At 35.6% G+C, this 21,017-nt stretch overlaps 1 protein-coding gene across 13 annotated transcripts in view; it reads left to right on the top strand.

The window, feature by feature from the left end:
* EMSY (EMSY transcriptional repressor, BRCA2 interacting) overlaps nucleotides 1-21,017 on the top strand; it is an 88,773-nt gene that overhangs the window by 38,560 nt on the left and 29,196 nt on the right. For all 13 annotated transcript variants that reach the window (XM_040489418.1, XM_040489409.1, XM_040489411.1 and 10 more), the window contains 3 exons: nucleotides 2,254-2,508; nucleotides 13,908-14,057; nucleotides 16,629-16,799. In XM_040489418.1, coding sequence (XP_040345352.1) covers nucleotides 2,254-2,508; nucleotides 13,908-14,057; nucleotides 16,629-16,799 — 576 coding nt within the window. The remainder of the gene's footprint in view (nucleotides 1-2,253; nucleotides 2,509-13,907; nucleotides 14,058-16,628; nucleotides 16,800-21,017) is intronic.

The following is a 21,017-nucleotide window of genomic DNA, read 5'->3' on the forward strand; positions in this document are numbered from 1 at the left end:
AGGGACTGTTTCATGGATACAATTTAGTTTCCCGAAGATCTACCATAAGGTATATGCTCAGTAAGTTTTTACTGAATGAACACATACTTAGAGAGTTTAAGTACTTTAATCAAATCATACAGCTGTTAATGTGTTTGTGAGTTGAAGGTACAATGTGAACATAATTCTCTGGTTCTAAAGTTATCCTGACTACTTTTATACCAGATACTTTTACCATAAAAAACTATATGGAGAACATAGGGAGTTTCTCATGTGCACAGTTTACCACAGTTAATACAAGAGTTCATTATAAATTCAATATAAAGGTTAGAGCTTTTAAAAATAGTATCTATCACTCGTGTAAAACATTATGCTCCTTGAATCATAAAATGTTGGTGCTGAATGGGGCTCCAGAGATAATCTAGTTCAGCACAACTAAGCAGTATAACACACATATGTCACCAAAATATTAGTATTTGGGGATGGATAGGGTTGAGTGAGGTGGGAGAATGTGTAAGTAATGTGGTTAAGCCCTCCAGGGAATTCTAATTACACCTTTTGCCTGTCAGTCCTCAATCTGTGATTTTACCTGATACGCACAGCAACAGTCTCCTGCTTGGAGACTTGTAGGGCAATTCAACAAATGGGGGAAGCTGAGGTCCTAGGAGTCAGAATCACTTTTCAAGGTATCTTTTCTGTCTTTATCATTCTCCACAAGCATTTTACATAAGAATGTGGTATTTAAAATTTTTTCTGTAATACAAAGTAATTGTCATGTTGGGGGTGTGAAAGAAGAAGGTGTGAAATAGCCTAAGAATTTGATAATTCGGCTATTTGTGAGTTTCATTTCATTCCAGCAGTGCTCAAAAAGTTGATATGATGAGTTATATTCCAGGTCATTAGGGAAATTAATTCATTTACAGATAAAAGTCCTGTTGAGTTGTTGAAGAATTATAAGAAAAGTACTGATTACTGGTACTCCTTACCTATGCATACTGCTAATATTAGCATTATACTAAGAAGCAATGTCTTACTACCTTATATCAATCAGAATTTTGTTGCTGTGTTAAGAAATCTACCCCTGAAATCATTGTTGCGCTATACGCTAACTTGGATGTAAATTAAAAAAAAAAAAAAAAAAAAATTAAATAATAAATAAATAAATGTGAAAAAAAGACTTTTTTTTCTGTGGATGTATTGAGTACGCCCACTTGTAATTTTCACAGATTATTTAATGACAGAGTTCTCAAGAAATGACTTTAATTTATAGATTATCAGAAATGAGACCTAGAAAACTACTTTGTCATGCTGAAAAGTTCAAAAGATGAATGTTTCAGTGTGAGATATTTTCTCATGTCTTGTTTAAATTGACTTACCAGAACTTGAAAAGTAATATTTAAAAAAAATGTATTACAAATAAAATTCAAAACTTAGTTTGACTTATTCTTTTATTATTCACATTAAGAACCTGTATTTTCTAACAGAAAATTTCCTGAGAGACATGTGTGAATATCCTTCCTGATTCTGTGTTTCTTTCATTCTAACTGCCCACCAAGGGAAATCAGTTTTTTTGAGTGTGAGAGCAATCATGCCTCCCTTGCAAGGTTTGAGGACTGTACAGTGAATATATAAAATACCATATGTTATATATGACATTTAATAGGTGCTTAATAAGTCATTGTTTTTATCGATTTACCTAGTATAAGAAGTATCTTAGTGGCGCCTGGGTGGCTCAGTCATTTGAGGGTCCGACTTCAGCTCAGGTCATGATCTCACAGTTCGTGAGTTCGAGCCCCACGTCGGGCTCTGTGCTGACAGCTCAGAGCCTGGAGCCTGCTTCAGATTCTGTGTCTCCTCTTCTCTGTCCCTCTCTCAAAAATAAATAAACATTATTTGCTTGCCCATGCTCAGTCTCTCTCTCAAAAATAAATAAACATTAAAAAAATTTTTTTGGGGGGGCGCCTGGGTGGCGCAGTCGGTTAAGCGTCCGACTTCAGCCAGGTCACGATCTCGCGGTCCGTGAGTTCGAGCCCCGCGTCGGGCTCTGGGCTGATGGCTCAGAGCCTGGAGCCTGTTTCCAGTTCTGTGTCTCCCTCTTTCTCTGCCCCTCCCCCGTTCATGCTCTGTCTCTCTCTGTCCCAAAAATAAATAATCGTTGAAAAAAAAAATTAAAAAAAAATTTTTTTTTAAATGTATTAAAAAAATTTTTAAAAAGAAGTATCTTTAAGTATGCTTTACTGTTAAATAAGTTCTTTTCCCCTTACTCTTCTACAGGCGTATCTACATCAGCAATCAAAATGGCATCGACCAGGCTTCCTTCCCCCAAAAGTTTAGTGGGTGCCCCAACTCAGATTCTTGCACAGTTTCCTAAACAGCATCAACAGTCTCCTAAGCAGCAGTTACATCAAGTGCAGCAACAGACCCAGCAGCAGGTGGCCCAGCCTGCTCCAGTATCTCATCAGCAACAGCCTCAGCAGTCTCCTTTGCCACCTGGTATCAAGCCTACCATTCAAATCAAACAGGAGTCAGGTAACTGGAAAATGTTTACAATATGTAATTCTTCCCCAATCGCTACTTCTCTGAAGACTGCTCGTTTACATGGATATAGTTTCCTCAAGCCCCAGAATTTTAATTCTAAAATATATTTTGAGAGCCTCCTGTTGGAAATACATATGTAGAAAGAACTGGAGCTTGGGAATAGAAATGAGAAAAAAAAGCAGTTTGCTCAGCCGTAGCAGTTATTTCCCCTGGACTCTCCAGGGAGATAAAGAAGCTGAGGAAACAACCCAGTTTTTAGAATTATACTCTGGATGCATTGGGATTATGGAAAGTAGGCAGTTGAAAAATTAGTCTGGAGAGTTCTGTGTTAGAATGCCATTTTATGAATTTGGCATAAAATTGTACAAGCAGAGGTGCTGAGATTGTAGGACATTGTGTACAGAGAAGAAGTTTGTGGTTTGTGGAATAACAGTTTAGCAGTTTACTGAAAGCATCTCCAGGGCAGTGGGAACTCAGAAGTAAGAATCAATTATTTGAAGTTATTGAATCATAAAAGTATTGAATAAAAAGGCAGGTAGGGTGGAGGCTCAAACACAGGGAAATTAAAAAGACTGTTAATAGGTACATCTTTAAGAAATGAAAGTGGATGGTTTTTTTTCCCTCTAATGAATCTGGACTTTATTTGGTGGTAGAAGAAGCATTTGGAAGATGCCAACATTTTCAGCTTTGTTTTGGTTTTTGATGGGAATATTTTATTAGTTTTTGAGATATAATTGACATACAACATTGTATTACTTATAGATATACAACATAATGATTTATTTATATATTTCAAAGTGATTACAATGAATTTAGTTAACATCCATTATCAAACATAGTTACGCATTTTTTTCTTGTGATGAGAACTTTTAAGATTTATTCTCTAAGCAACTTTCAAATACAGTACAGTTACTACGGTATAGTTACTGCAGTAACTATAGTATTGTTAACTACAGTCACCATTCGGTATGTTACATCCTCAGGATTTATTTACCTTATAACTGGAAGCTTAGACCTTTTGACTACATTTTGGCCAACTTTCCACCCCCTGCCTCTGGCAATCACCAATATTCTTTATATGTATGAATCCATTTTTTTAAAAAGATTCTACATATAAGTAAGATCATGCAGTGTGTGTCTTTCTGTGTCTTATTTCACTTAGCATAATGCCCTCAAAGTCCATCCATGTTGTTGCAAGTGGCGGGATTTCTTTTTTTTTAAGTTTTTATTATTATTTTTAAAGAGGTTTTATGTTTTTTTTTTATTTTAAAGTGTATTTATTTATTCTGAGAGAGAGAGAAAAAGAGATAGCAGGGAGAGGCACAGAGAGAGGGAGAGAGAGAATCCCAAGCAGGTTCCTCACTGTCAGCATAGAGCCCGACAAGGGGCTCAATCTCATGAACAACGATGTCATGACCTGAGCTGAAATCAAGAGTCAGACGCTTAACTGAGCCACCCAGGTGCCCTCTTTAAGTTTTTATTTTAACTCCAGTTAGTTAGCATACAGTGCAATATTAGTTTCAGGTCTACAATATGGTGATTCTACAGTTCCATACATCACCCAGTGCTTATCACAGCAAGTGTACTCTTTAATCTCCAACATCTATTTAACCCATCCACCTACCCTCCCTCCACTGTGGTAACCATCAGTTTGTTCTCTATAATGAACAGTCTGTTTCTTAGTTTGTCTTTTTCCCTTTATTGATTTGTTTCTTAAATTCCACATTTCAGTGAAATCACACAGCATTTATCTTTCTCCGACTAACTTATTTTGTTAAGCATTATATTTTCTAGCTCCATCTATGTTGTAAATGCAAGAGTTCATTCTTCTTTATGGCTGGATAATATTCCTGTGTGTGTGTGTGTGTGTGTGTGTGTGTGTGTGTGTGTGTGTGTGTTTGTACACTTCCTTCATCCATTCATGTATCAGTGGACACTTGGGCTGCTCCCACAGTTATGGAAAATAATACTGCAGTAAACATGGGAGGGAGTGCATGTATCCTTTTACAGTTAGGATTTTGTATTCTTTGGTTAAAAACCCCCAGTAGTGTGATTACTAGACCCTAGGGTTCTTTTTTTTATTTTGTTCTTTTAATTTTTTAGTTCTTTTTTTAATTTTTTGAGGAACTCGCATACTGTTTTCCACAGTGGCTGCACCAGTTTGCATTCCTACCAGTAGTGCACAAAAGTTCTTTTTTCCACATCCTCACCAATAGTTGGTGTTTCTTGCGTTTTTAGTTTAGCCATTCTGACAGGCATGAGGTGATACCTCATTGTAGTGAGGAGATATTTCATTTCCCTGATGATAAGTGACGATGAGCATCTTTTCATGTGCCTGTTGGCTGTCTGGATATCTTTGGAGAAGTGTTCATGTCTTCTGCCCATTTTTTAATTGGATTATTTGATTTTTGGGTACTGAGTTTTAGAACTTCTTTATATATTTTGGATATTAACCCTTTATCAGATATGTCATTTGCAAATATCTTCTCTCATTCTGTAGGCCGCCTTTTAGTTTTGTTGTTTCCTTCACTGTGCAGAAGCTTTTTAATTTGATGTAGTCCCCAAGTTTATTTTTGCTTTTGTTTCCGTTGCCTCAGGAGACCTATCTAGAAAAAAGTTGCTACAGCTGATGTCAAAGAAGTTGCTGCCTATGTTCCCTTCTAGGATTTTTATGGTTTCAGTTGTCACATTTAGGTCCTCAATTTGTTTCAATTTATTTTTGTGTATGATTTAAGAATGTGGTCCAGTTTTATTCTTTTGCATGTACCTGTCCAGTTTTCCCAATACCATTTGTGGAAGAGACTTTTTTCTCATTGGATATTCTTTCCTTCTTTGCCAAAGATTGATTGGCCATATAATTGTGGGTTTATTTTGGAGTTTTCTATTCTGTTCCATTGATCTATGTGTCTCTATTGTGCCAGTACTATACTGTTTTGATAACTACAGTTTTGTAATATAACTTGAGTTATGAATTCATTGTGAAGCCTCTGGCTTTGCTTTTTTTTCCTTTTCAAGACTACTTTGGCTATTAGGAATCTTTTGTGGTTCTATACAAATTTTAGGATTGTTCTAGTTCTGTGAAAAATGCTGTTGGTATTTTGATAGGGATTGCATTAAATGTGCAGATTGCTATGAGTAGTAAAGACATTTTAGCAATATTTGTTCTTTCAATCCATGAGCATGGAATGTCTTTCCATTTCTTTGTGTCTTCAGTTTCTTTCATCAGTGTTTTATGTTTTCAGAGTATAGGTCTTTCACCTCTTTGGGTAGGTTTGTTGCTAGTTATCTTACTGTTTTTGGTGAAATTATAAATGAGATTGTTCTGTTAATTTCTTTTTCTGCAGCTTCATTATTGGTATTTAGAAATGCAACAGATTTTTTTTTTCAACGTTTATTTATTTTTGGGACAGAGAGAGACAGAGTATGAACGGGGGAGGGGCAGAGAGAGAGGGAGACACAGAATCGGAAACAGGCTCCAGGCTCTGAGCCATCAGCCCAGAGCCCGACGCGGGGCTCGAACTCACGGACCGCGAGATCGTGACCTGGCTGAAGTCGGACGCTTAACCGACTGCGCCACCCAGGCGCCCCGCAACAGATTTTTATAAACTGATTTTGTATCCTGTGACTGTACTGAAATTGTTTATCAGTTCTAGCTGTTGTTTTGGTGCAGTTTTTCAGAGGGTCATGTCATCTGCGCATAATGAAAGTTTGACTTCTTTCTTACCGATTTAGATACCTTTTATTTCTTTTTGTTGTCTAATTGCTGTGGCTACGACTTCCAGTATTATGTTGAATAAAAGTGGGGAGAGTGGACATCCTTGTCTTGTTCCTGACCTTACAGGGAAAGCTTTCAGTTTTTCCCCACTGAGGATGATGTTCGCTGTGGGTTTTTCACATAATGGCCTTTATTATGCTGAGGGCTTTTATCATGAATGGATGGTGTGCTTTTTCTGCATCTTTGAGATGATTATATGGTTCTTATCCTTTCTCTTATTGATGTGATGTATCACATTGATTTGCGAATGTTGAATTACTCTGGCATCCCAGGGAATAAATCCCACTTGATGGTGGTGAATGACTTTTTTAATGTATTGTTGGATTCAGTTTGCTAGTATTTTATTTAGGATTTTTGCATCCATGTTTATCAGAATTTTTTTTCTGGTGTCTTTGTCTGGTTTTGGTATCAGGGTAATGCTTATCTTATTCCAAAAATGAATTTGTAATCATCTCTTTGAATAGGAATGGTGGGAGATACTAAAAAATTTCTGGGGAGCAAGGTATGGTTAATTATACAAAATCTAGTATGGCTAATAAAAGCTGTAAGATATTATATATTATGTTGTTTGGATTCTCTTACTTCATGTAAAAATGCTTTTAATATAAAAGCTTTTCTAGAGTGACTCAAACCTTGGTCTTTTAACCCTATTTTCCCCGTGAGTCTTCAGTTCCTCAGTTGTGGAGTCTTATGCCATGACTGCTTTAAGAAATCTAACCAACATAGTTATAGGAGGAATGTGTTATTAACAAAATCCCAATAATAGCTCTGGGTTGTTCACTCATAATAGATTTTGATTCAGTCCAGTTTGTTAATTTTTCCTTTTATGGATTATGTTTTTGGTATCAACTCAAAGAACTTTGCCTAGTTCTAGGTTTTAACATTTTTCTATTTTTTTCTCTAAGAGTCACATAGTTTTATTTTTTATATTTAAATCATGATCTATTTTGAGTTAATTTTTGTATAAAGTGTGGGGTTTAGATAAGGTTATTTTTTTTGCCTGTGGGTATAATTGCTTTAGCACCCTTTGTTGAAAAGGCTCTCAAAACTCTTGTTTTGCAAAGCATCTTTGTTAGAAATCAGTTTGGCATATGTGTAGGTTTATTTCTAGGTACTCCATTTGTTCCATTGATCTTTGTGTTTATCTCTCTTACTATAGCTATATAGTAAGCTGTAACGTATAAAGAGTGATTTCTTCCACTTCATCTTTCTATTTCAAAATTATTCTAGCTATGCTAGTTTTATTGCCTTTCTATATAAATTTAAGATTAAATGTTCCCGTGTGTACTAAAACCTTACTGGGATTTTCCTAGAAATTCCATTAAACCTGTAGATCAGTTTGGGAAGAATTGAAATCGTGTTGAGTTGTCCAGTTCATGAACAGTGTGTCTCTCCATTTCTTTAGGTCTTCTTTCACTTCTTTCATCAGTGTTTTACAGTACAGTACAAATTTTGTACGTGTTTTGTTTTATACTTAAGTATTTCATCTTCTCAGTGTTGTTTTATTTTCATTTCTCATATCGAGCATGAATTTGAACAACTGTATGTTTCAACTATTTATATGTTTTTGTGTACAGTCTGTATTCATTCATTCATACCACTACTGTGGTATTTTTCTCATCAATTTCTGGGAATTTTATTAGGGTAATTAGCAAGACTTTTGTGTGTTTCATGACTTACAGAGATTTTCTTCCAAGTTTGTCTGTCTGTTGACTTTATTTGTGGGGACATCTGTGTAGATCTTTTTTGTTTCTATATAGTTGAATTTATCTGTGTAATCTTTACCGCTTCTAGATTTTTAGTCACAGGTCACATTTTTCATATTTAAATATTTTGGAATTTATCCTAGTATGAGGTATTAGTAATACAATGTATTGGTAGTCTTGGGAAGTTGGTCTGTAGTTTTATTTTTGCGTTCAGTCTTTATTAGGCTTTAGTTTAATGTTATGTGTGTTTTCAAGAAAGAATGATAATGTTTTCCTTTTTAAAAATACTCTGGAATTTTTAAAAGCAGCTTTATTGAGATATAATTCACATACCATTGAAATAACCCATTCAGAGTAAGGTATTTTAGTATAGTCAAAGATATGTGTGACCATCACTACAGTTGATTTTAGAACAGTTTCATCACTTCGAAAAGAAACTCTGTAACCTTTAGCTATCATTCATTACTCCCTAAGGCAACCTCTCCAGCTCTAAACAACCACTAATCCACTATCTCTAGATTTCTGTATTCTAGATTTTCATATAAATGGTCTCCTATAATATGTGGCCTCGTGTGACTGGTTTCTTTCACTTAACAATGTTTTCAAGATTCACACATGTATTAGTACTTCATTCCTTTTTATGGCCAAATAATATTTCCCGTTTTGTTTATCCATTTGTCCATCGATATACATTTGGATTTTTTCCGCCTGTTGGCTGTTAAGAATAATTCTGTGGAAAACATTCGTGTATAAGTTTTTAGGTATTCAATTCTCTTGTGTATATACCTTGGAGAGGGATTGCCCGGTTGTATGGTAACTCTATGTATAATTGTTTGAGAAGCTACAGACTGTTTCCCAAAATGACTACACCATTACATTTCCACCATTAGTGTATGAGGGTTTCAATTTCTCTGCATCTTTTCCAATACTTGTTATTCTCTGACTTTAAGATTCTAGCCCTCTTAATTTGTGTGAAGTGGTATTTCATTGTGGTTTTCATTCGCATTTCTTTGATGACTAATAATGTCAAGCATCTTTTCCTGTGCATATTGGCCCTTTATCCTCCTTGAAGGAAGGAAGGAAAGAAAGAAAGAAAAAAGAAAGAAAATGGAAGGGAGGGAGGAAAGAAAGAAAGAAAGATTTACATCCTTTGCCCCCCCCTTTTTTTTTTAATGTTTATGTATTTTGAGAGAGAGAGAAAACACGTGTGTGCGCATGTCAGGGATGGGTAAGAGAGAGCGAGAGAGAAAATCCCAGCCAGGCTCCACATTGTCAGCACAGAGCCTGACAGAGGGCTTCATCCCACAAACCTTGAGATCATGACCTGAGCTGAAATCAAGAGTCAGACACTCAACCAGCAGAGCCATCCAGGTGCCCCTCTTTACCCACTTTTAAATTGAGGTATTTGTCTTTTTATCATTGAGTTGTAAAGAGTTTTTTTTCAGTTTACATATATTAGATATTAAACCCTTGTTATATATATGATTTGCAAATATTTCCTGCCATTGTTTTTTGTTGTCTTTTCACTTTCTTGATGATTGCCCTATGAAGTACAAGTTCTTTAAGTATTTAAAATTTTTCTTTTTATGTTTTTATTTTTGAGAGAGAGACACACAGTGAGAGCGGGGGAGGGGCAGAGAGAGACGGACACAGAATCTGAAGCAGGCTCCAGGCTCTAAGCTGTCAGCTGTCAGCACAGAGCCCGACGCGGGGCTCAAACTCACAGACTGCGAGATCATAACCTGAGCCAAAGTTGGACGCCCAACCGACTGAGCCACCCAGGCACTCCTTTTTTTAAGTATTTACAAAAAATTTTTTTAAATGTTTATTTTTGAGAGAGACAGAGCATGAGTGGGAGAGGGTCAGAGAGAGAGGAAGACACAGAATCTGAAGCAGGCTCCAGGCTCTGAGCTGTCAGCACAGAGCGTGACACAGGGTTCCAACTCAGGAGCTGTGAGATCATGACCTGAGCTGAAGTTGGACGCTTAACCAACTGAGCCACTCAGGGGTCCCTGAAGCACGAGTTTTTAGTTTTGGTGAGGTCCACTTTATTTTTAATGTTGTTTGGGCTTTTGGTGTCGTATTTAAGAATCTTTTACCAAACCTTTGATCATAAAGATTTATCTCTGTATCTTTTTCTAAGTGTTTGATAGTTTAACCTCTTAACTTTAGGTCTTTGATCCATTTTGAGTCAATTTTGTTATGATGTAAGCCTCCCATTTTCATTCTTTAGCATATGGCTATCCATTTGTTCCAGTACCATTTGTTGAAAAGACCATTTCCCGCCCCCATTGAATGGTTCTGGCACCCATTTGAAAATCAGTTGACCACTGTGTAGGTTTTTTCTGTACTTTCAATTCTGTTCCATTAATTTGTATGTCTTTGCATATGCCAGTCACAGTTTTGGTTACTATTGATTTGTAATAAGTTTTGAAACCAGGAAGTGTCATTACTATTATTTTGTTCTATTTTTTAAAGATTGTTTTGACTATTTGGGTCCCTTATAATTCCACGTGAATTTTGGAATTCACCTTATCAGTTTCTATAAAGAAGTCCAATGAGATTCTGATAGGGATTGCATTGAATGTATAGGTCAGTTTAAGAGTATTACCATCTTAATGATGTGTTAAATCTTTTGATCCACGGACACGAGATGTTTTCCCATTTATTTAGACTGTCTTTATTTCAACAATGTTGTGTGGTTTTTAGAGTATAAACTTGGCACTTCTTTTGTTAAAATTATTCCTAAGCATTTTTTTTAAGCTATTGTAAATGGAATTGTTAACTTCATTTTTTGGATTGTTCATTGGTAATTTATATAAATGCAACTAGGGGCGCCTGGGTGGCGCAGTCGGTTGAGCGTCCGACTTCAGCCAGGTCACAATCTCGCAGTCCGGGTGTTCGAGCCCCGCGTCAGGCTCTGGGCTGATGGCTCAGAGCCTGGAGCCTGTTTCCGATTCTGTGTCTCCCTCTCTCTCTGCCCCTCCCCCGTTCATGCTCTGTCTCTCTCTGTCACAAAAATAAATAAACGTTGAAAATTAAAAAAAAAAAATGCAACTGATTTTTCTGTTGATTTGATATCCTGCACCTTTGCTGAACTCATTATTTAGTTCTAATAGTTGTAGGTAAATTTCTTAGGATTTGCTATATAAACGATCATGTCATCTACATAGAGATGATTGCTGCTGTTACAGTCTGGATGCCTTGTATTTCTTTTTCTTCTTAATTTCCCTCATTAGAGCCTCTAGTAAAATAGCTTTCAAGAGTGGACATCATTGTTTTGTTTCTTTTTCCTCCTTTTTATAAGGAACTTCCTTTAGAATCTGTTGTAAGGCAACACACTGTTGCTGGCAACAGATTCTCTCCATTTTTGTTTATCTGGTAAAGACTTTATTTTGACTGCATTTCTGAAAGATAGCTTTGCTGATTATTGGATTCTTGTTTGTTTTTTTGTTGTTTAATGTTTATTTTGAGGGAGAGAGAGAAAGTGCACAAGGCGGCGGGCGGGGGGATTGAGAGAGAGGGAGAGAGGGAGAGAATCCCAAACAGAATCCATGCTCAGCACAGAGACCAGTGAGGGGCTTGATCTCATGAATCGTGAGATCATGACCTGAGCTGAAATCAAGAGTTAGCCGCTCAACCAACTGAGCCACCCAGGCACTCCTGATTGTGGCTTCTTTGAAGGAATAGTTCCGAGGGTCTACTTTTAGTATTTGTTCTGACCATAGGAGGGTTCCTCTCAGCTTATTTATGTCTCAGTTCTCTCCTGTAAGCTGTCTGGCCTATTATCTAGGTTGTATTTTTATTAAATCCAGAAATCTTCTTCCAGTTGCCTTTCATCACATCCTCCACAGTTCTCGAGAGCTTGAACTTCTCCATGCTGTATTGCAAATGAAATCAGTTCCTTTGGGAAGAGATTACAAACTGTTAATTACCTGTTTCTACCCTCAGATAGCTCTGGAGCTCTGGGGGTAATAAGGTCAATGGCAAGCCTCTCTCTGAATGACACCCCTGCTCTAGAAGCTGAGCACTCAATGAAGGCAAGAGTGGGAGGCTGGGCAGGAGCCTGTTATCCTCTTGGCTTGCTTCTCCTGCTGGTGGAACCACCACCTCACAAGGCAGGGCAATTGTGATCAGGACTCCAGTTTTCTCAGTGGCATTGTGTCCAAGGTATAGCCTTTGTTCCACAAATTGGGGGATTGTCAGAAGAAGGGAACGCCCATCTCTTGACATCACTTGCCTGGGACTTAGCAATATGTACCTGGGGCCAGGATGAGGTAAGCTGAAGTCCTGCTGCTCCTCAGAAGAAAGCCCTCCAACAGGGAGCTTCAGTGAAAGGAAACTTTGTGTTCTGCAGTCAAGGCAAGTCAAGTTCTCTCCTCTGGAGAGGAGTCTTTGCCTCACTCATAGTGGGTAACAAGGAACAGATCTTGGTTTAAGAACCACAGATCTCTCCTTTCTTACTGAATTTTTCTACATGTTGAATAGATGTTTCTTCTTTTGTCCTTGGGACTGTTTCCAGAGCTTTTCATTGGTTATCATTTTACTGGTTCCATTAGGTGAGCAGATTAGCAGAGATAATCTAGTTTTAGGTGTACAATGTAATGATTTGATATATGTATATATTATAAAATATTATCCCAACAAATTGAGTTAACACCTAATTTTTTTTTTTTTTTCCTGAGGATGAGAACTTTGAAGAGGAATGGTTTTAAATACATTGTAATTACCTTCTTTTTACAGGACTGTAGAATTGTCTTGTGAAATTGTCTGGGCCTCCTGCTATTTAGTGGTGAAGGAGAAGGAGTTCCTAAAAATTTATTTTAAGGAAATTTGTCTGTTTAGATACTTGTCTTTTCTGAGGTCCATTTTGATAAATAATATTTTTCTAGAAAATTATCTGTTTGATCTAAATTTTCAACTTATTTACATAGGACTAAGCCATGTAATCTCTAATGATTCCATTGTGTTTTTTCTGTTATTTTGGGGGGCTTCTTTTTATGTGTCCTAAGCATTATTGTAATTCACTTATAGGGTAATACTATAAAAAATTTTTTCCATGCAACTTCACTGGTTATAATTTATTATAATAAATAATAGTTTCTTTATCTCTACAATAATAATAGTTTATTGAATTCTTGCTATGTATTAGGCACTTTATAATTTTGATTTATATACTGATATTGTCTTTATAGATGAAAAAATTGAGTTACAGAGACTAAATAATTTGCCCCCAGTTATTCCTAGGTGTCATAATTTTAACTTCTTAATTGACTACAAGAAATTTAAAATTATTTAAGGTTGTTAAATGAACAGATTTGTTTGCTTTCTAATGTCTCAATCACCATCCATAAAGTAATATAATTTTTATTTGCCAGTGCAATACACTGTTATGTAGATTATTTCAATGAAGTTTAGCAGGGGAAAAGTGTTACCAGAATTTCCTCAGTTATTTGTACTTAAATTTGTACTTTGCATGAGAGATTCATTTTATTTTTTATTTTATTGTTTTTGAAAGATTTCTTTTCAATGGGTATTTTACATTTGGAAAGTGAATGTAACAATTATAACATTTAAATAACAATTTTGAAAAATGTAAAAAAATCCACATCACTACACTAATTGGGTTTGAAAGCTCTTTATATGACATAATCATAGACAAAAGGAAAAATCTTTTTTTTTTTAAAGAAGTTGTTAATAGCTTCTATAATACCTTAATTATATTCTTGAATGAGAAATTAGGAAAGATGGGAATTTGAGGAATACAAATTGAGAGTTTCATCATTATGGAAAAAGCTTCTCTTTCGGCAAGACTGAGTGACTGTGTGTAACTGCTGCCCTCTTGGGTTGGTATAAGGAATATCTTTTCGAAAATAATTGTACTGAGATTTCCCTTTCTTCTTTCAAAGGTGTTAAAATCATCACACAACAAGTTCAGCCAAGTAAAATCTTACCTAAGCCAGTGACAGCAACTCTGCCCACCAGTAGCAATTCCCCTATTATGGTGGTTAGCAGTAATGGTGCAATTATGACAACTAAGCTGGTAACCACTCCTACTGGTAAGTTTGCTTGAGCATTAGTCCATTCATTCATCATATGTTCATTGAGTAATTTCTTTGTAGCAACAATGTGCTACACTGGGGATATAGAGATAATGAGACCATTCTTTAAGAGCTTTTCTTGACTCCCCTTTTCCCCCCAATGAAAATTAGCTCTCTCTTATTATTGTCATGGTCCTCTGTTCTTTTCCTTTATAGCACATACTACAGTTTCTAAGTACTTCACTACTTGTTTGTTGATTTGTTTACTTAATTAGACCATAAGATCCATGATAAGGGACCATCTCTGTTTTATTCACCGTATATAGAGAGAGCTGGTCTTGGAGTATGTGTTTAGTCAGGATTTGTTGAGGGAATGGAAACACAGTCTCCTAGCCCACAAGGATCTCACTTACTCTTAAGAAGTTGAGAGTCTATTACATTGCCATGTAGTAAACATTGCTCAGACTGAGAGAAGCACAAGATGCCATGTTGCTGAGATATGGGAGCAACCAGGCTATGCCCAAGGAAGTGACAGTGTAGGACATTTTAGATAGTACCATCCTTTGTGTTCTTGAGCAGGTTACTAATCCCTGTAATCTTTTCCGTGGTCTATTTAAATGGGACAACAATACCTGTACCATAGGTTATTATAAGAATGAGAGGAAATCAGGTATGTAAAGTCCCCAGCAGAGTGCTCAATAGTAATTACTATTAATTTACATTAGAATTAGTCATTACTGTTATTTTAAATTTGTGTAAGTCTTACCAGATTTTTTTGAGAAGAGCCAATATTTAGATGATAGAATCTAAAGAGTGTAAAATGGTATCTGTCTCAAGTTTATAAAGATACCATTTATGGGCCAGGATGTAAAGGTTTGTATAGACATTACACTTCATTTCCCTTAGATAATATCTCCACTTTTAGCAGCAAAACAGACTTATGTTAAGAAACTTGCCCAAAGTCACACAGCCAATAAAAGGCAGATCTGGGGTTTGAACTCAGTCAGATCTGTTTGACTCTCAGATGTGCTTTTTTTTTTTTTTTTTTTTTTAAATTGTGGTATATAGAGAACATGCATGAGATTTACCATTTTAAATGAATGGTTCATTGGCATTCATTGCATTCATATTATTTTGTAACCATCCTCCCCATCTGGCTCCAGAACCTTTTCATTTTCCCAAACTGAAACTACCCATTAAACAGTAACTCTCCATCTCCCCTCCACCCACTCCCCCCTCATCCCAACAACGATTCTAATTGCTGTCTCTACAAAGCCTTGGCTTAAAAAACACTATTCTTGCATTACATTTATCATACTTCCCCCAAACCTTTTTCCCATTTGGTATAAAGATAGTAGTGTTATATATGTATGATTCTTTCCATTAGCGAAAGGTAGTGAAAAATAATAATGTGTCTGTCTGTGCCTTTGTATCTACATTAGAAAAAGTATTCCTATTTTTAGAGCAAAAGCTTAAATGGAAAATTTTTTGTTATTATAATTCAACTGATTCACCTTACATTTGTAGCATGTTTACTTTGCACTAGATTTTTTTTTGGATGCAGATGTATGTTTATAAGGAATTTAAACTAATTCTACCTAACATTCTTCCCCTCCGCCTTTTTTGGGTAGTGATTGTATTTAAAAATTTTTAAATGTCTTGCTAAAAAGCATTTTTGTGGGGTGGGGTTTGTTGAGAATGGTTATCACAATGACCATTATTATGAAACTTTTTTTTCTGTTGAGGATGTTAATCTCAGTCATCTTCATTCTCCCCCAGACTAGTCGTTCTTTGCTTAGGAATAGTAGTTCTGAGTTACTGTATTTGTAGGAAACTACAATGGGCTCATCTGGTTAGTTTTTAATTCCTGTTTGAGAAAAGAAAAATGTCCTTGGAATAGTGGGAAAGAGTATAAAATCCTTTGAGAGACATGAAGAAAAATACTCCAATGGGTCAGTTAGAGTTGAGGAAATATGTAAATAGTGAACTTTTTAGACTAAAAGAAATATTCCTGGCAACTCTTGGCAGCTTGAACTTTAATCTCTAGTAAAATGATGGAATAAGTCTTTAAAAGATGGAAATATATTTAGAGAGTAGCAGAGTACAAAATAGTAAAAGTTTATAAAATTTTAAGCAAACAATACTGCCTTATTTGCTGAGTGCTGACATTGGGTTTGGCACTGAGACAGTATGAAACAGATGCAGAGACCTTAAAATCTATAACAGAAATATCTAAAACGCTCTGGCAGGAAAGATGATTAAATTTAAGTTTCTTTTGGCATAAAACTAGTGGAAGAAGGGTAGTGGAAGAAAGGAATAGAGTTAGTTATATTTTTTCTTGGGGTTAGTAATTTGATGCGACACATCACAAAATTTTATGTGTAAAGTTAATTCAAATTGACTTGGCTGTAGTTCCTGCTATGTGCATTGAAAATTGGCTATAAATTGTTACTTAATGTCTTGACACCTTGAAATTCCATTTTCAAGTTAAAGCTATATAGATTACATTGAATTATAGTTAAACTGTGTAAATTGTCATTCTTCTATAAGTAATGACAAGTTTTTCTTTTGGCTTTTCCCTTTTTATAGGCACACAGGCAACCTATACCCGGCCAACAGTGAGCCCATCCATAGGTCGGATGGCTGCAACCCCAGGAGCTGCAACCTATGTGAAAACTACCAGTGGTAGCATCATTACAGTAGTACCCAAATCATTAGCTACCTTGGGGGGCAAGATAATTAGCAGTAATATAGTTTCTGGTAGGTATATCTGAAATATGTTGAAGGTATAGGTAACAGTAAGAGGAAAAACCATATTTCACTGTTCAAGGATTCTGTCTGATCTCAGTTTTCTGCTTAGAAATCTGGAGCTGTGTTTTTAGTCGTGATGTTTAGTGTTTAAGTATAGTTTTTATTTCTAATATTAAATCTTCATACATTAAGCTTTTGATAGTTTTAAAACAGAAAGAACATTTAATTTTTTTCAATCAGAATAGAAATACTATGATTTGCATTTGCATAGTGATTTTTCATTTACAAAGTGTTCTCCCATTTGTCACTCCTTTCCAAACTGATAAATCCGAAAAGTTGGTTTCACCTGCACTTTACAGATACAGACAGATTTTAAGTTTAGAGAGAGGAAATTGACCTCTTCAAGACCACACAAGCTACATAGTGGACGAAAGAACTAGGGTTTATTCATCTAAATATGTTTGAGGGAACCATATCTCATCATTTCAATTACTAATGTCACTTTAGCTTATTAAAAAAAAAATATTTCAATGCTTTTCTTTTCACCATTATATTAATAGTTCACTTTTAAAAAACAATTTACCCAGATAGTGAAAGCTAATATTTATTAGTATTCAGAAACCTTACCTGGTTTTTATCAGCTCATTAATTCCTGGAGTATTTGGGTTGTAGACTCTGAAGTAGAATGTTAACATAGCATCTGTTTTCATTATTATTTTTTAATTAAAATGATGTAAATAATCTCTCATCAAGTAAGCCCTGTGGACTTTGTCTGCCATTTTTGTAGACTAGCCATATTTTGTATGCCCCAGGTGAGTTGTTCTAACAGTTTAAAGTGAAGGGATTGATGTTCCTGGCAGTATATGATATTGCTGATAATTGAGGGAGTGAAAAAAAGAAAAGAAAAAAAGCCACAAAAACAAAGCAGGGCATGGTATTGGCGTAACGCACTATATTTAAAGCTGCTAATTTTGGCTCTATTTTTTAGCGTAAGTGAGAAAATCCAACGTTTGCCAAACTGAGGAGGGTGAAACCAGTAGGGAAAGAATCATACTCTAGCTTTAAGAGGATTTTTTAAATAATACAGTGAAAATTCAAATTATGATTTATTATGACAGTATCTTAAATGGTATAGAGCACATTCTCTAAAACATTTTTCAAAAAGTGATCATTTTTCATTGGTGTGTAACTTTTTATGACTGTAATGGTTTTTCTTTACTCATATATGAATTCATAATAACCTTACAGCTTGAAGGAATGTCTAGATATCATGAGGCTGCTGTTTTCAGACCTTCTTTAGGATTTAGCGGCTTTTGTACCAGGTTAGAGCAGCACAAGAAAGCACATTTTCCTAGAGAGGTGGTGAGATGTATACCCTGTACATGTATACATTTTATCCACATTTGCATGTAAATATTAAGCACCTCCTGGTTAGTTGGTATTTCAAGTACATTGGGTATACATGAGAAGAGTTCTTAAACTTTTCTGCACCATAAGATATACTTGGCACACAGTTCAAACAGTGCTGTTCATTGCATCGAGCTTGTTTTGTGTCTGTCTCTGCTTCACTGTTTGACCCTTTTATTTTAAGGAATTTCTCATTTCTGACTGCTCTAAACTGATCCTTATGTTACATAGCAATATTCTTTATAAAGATAGTTCTCTTATTTTATAATATTTTGTTATTCCATGATTGTGGGATTACAGGTTAGTTCATAGTAGTTTTCAGTCCCTGCTTGTCTATTCTTAGTAAGCTGGTAAACCTAGTTGGATGAGTTTAGATGATTCATAATTAAAGGCTGGATTCTAGAATCTATGCCTACCCCACTCCCCTACCCCCTGAACAAAAATGAAATGGTTTTCTTAAAATATACCCAGACATCTACCTGTAAGAATAGAAGGCTTTAAAAAGAAAAAATGATACTTTCCTCTCATTGTGGGTAATTGGAAAATACAGAAAGATACAAAGAAAATTAAAAACCCACAATTTTTACCATCCAGAGAAATATGTTAAAATATAAGTGTATATATTTCTGTTCATTCCTTTTTCTATTCATTTATTTTGGTTATAAATGTGTGTATATATGTCATATATATGTTTTTAAAATTATATTGAGATCTAATATAATCAGCTTTTGCCTTTTTTTCATGGGATAGGATTATTTTCCTATTCTTTTAAATGGATCTTGACACCTCCTCTGCCCCCACTTAATGGCTGCACAGGGTTTCCTTATCTGATGCACCATATTTAGCCATTTTCTCATTGTTGAATGTTTTAGATTGCTTCTAATTTTTTTGTCATTATAAATAATCCTGCGATGAGCATCATTATACATAAATTATTATGTGAAGTCCTTACTTCCTTTCCTCTGGAAAGCAAGGTCATGCTTCCAGAGTGCTTTCTAGAAAGGTCAAGTTTTTCTTTTCATCAGAATAAGCAATTAAATGGAAGATATGAACTATTTTTTTCAGTTATTTAACTCCTTCACGTCAGATACTTATGTGTAAATATAGATAGGCTTTTCAGATACGTAAGTTTTTTTGTGAGTTTTGTTGAGGGTTGGTTGGTAAAGGAACCATGCCTATTTTATGTAGAAGATTGGATCCTTTGGAGATGAACTCATTAGGACATTGAGTCCTTGACTCTAAGGACATTATGAGAACCTTTGGCAATGGCAAGACTTGATTTTTATTCTTCTTTTGATCTTTAGTACAATGTTCAGGCAAGGAGCTAGTGTTTATATATCTTTTGCATTTGTTCGTTCATTTGCTCATTCTTTGAGCAAAGCAACATAAACCATTACCCAGGAGACCAAATTGTCAGGGTGATGTAAAAAAATCTCTGAATAGTAAAATCTGGGCCATTAAATTAGTTTCTTTAAGCGATCCTACCATACTGCTCACATTTTTACAGGAATTGTATTTTTAAGTAGAAATCCCTGGAACGCATCCAGTATCATAGTCCATGATCTAAATGTGACTTAAGAGTAATTTGCACCCATTGTATCTTAAGTCTTTATAAGTGGAGACTGTATAGACAGTGGGTTCTCTGATAGTCTATGAGCCAAATTCTGGGCCGGGTGCTGTGATACATAGGGGATGCACATGAGATGGAATGCTAAACAAATGAATTTTTATACATTCTGTTGTGATGTGAGAACTGTAGTTGGACTACTGTGAAAGTGTAGAGGAAGACCTTTTTAAAAAAATGAATAACTATAACATAGTTATCAATTGAAATATAGAAATATGCTCACTGGAACTTTAGATTTTTATAACTTGATAATTCTAGTTACAAACTTTTCCATTTTAAAATGACACTGTATTTGCTTTTCCTTATGTTATGCCTTTTTCTTCTGTTTTCTAACATCCTCCCCCCTCATTTTGTTAAAGCTGGTAAACTTGGTTTGCAACTGTCTCATAAATTGATAGATCCCTGCAATGGAAAGGATTAGATGGTGACTTAGATACAAATGTAATTCACTTGTTAAGCAAGTTTTGCCAAAAAAGTGGTCCTTGTACTTTGGTTAAAGCTTGGCTAACATTTCCTTGAGATAGCTTTTTTTTTTTTCCAAGCTTATTTATTTTTGAGAGAGACAGAGACAGAGCATGAGTGGAGGCGGGGTGGAGAGAGAGAGGGAGACATAGAATCTGAAGCAGGCTCCAGGCTCTGAGCTGTCAGCACAGATCTTGATGCAAGGCTCAAACCTGGGAACTGAGAGATCATGACCTAAGCTGAAGTTGGATGCTTAACCAACTGAGCCACCCAGGGGCACTTCTTGAGATAGTTTTTAATGCTTACTTTCTAAAAACCCTTTCTTTTATTAACCAAATATATATATATATATATATATATATTTTTTTTTTTTTAATCTTTATTTAGTTTTGAGAGAGAAAGAAAGACAGAGTGCAAGCAGGGGAGGGACAGAGAGGGAGACATGGAATCTGAAGCAGGCTCCAGGCTCTGAGCTGTCAGCACAGAGGGGCTCGAAACCACAAAATGTGAAATCATGGCCTGAGCCGAAGTCAGATGCTTAACTGACTGAGCCACCCAGGCACCCCTTATTAACCAAGTATTTAATGAGACTGTATTATTGAAGGAGTCATCACAATCAATCATGTATGAGGGATTGGAGTTAATTAAGAGTTGAAGTTGATAGATGTGAATAATGGGCAGTGTGGTTTCTGTGGCTCTTAACAGCTTACTGTTCAGAATCTACAGATACA

Source organism: Herpailurus yagouaroundi, unplaced genomic scaffold, assembly GCF_014898765.1.
Source record: "Herpailurus yagouaroundi ecotype Mexico unplaced genomic scaffold, PumYag 180, whole genome shotgun sequence".
NCBI lineage: Eukaryota > Metazoa > Chordata > Mammalia > Carnivora > Felidae > Herpailurus > Herpailurus yagouaroundi.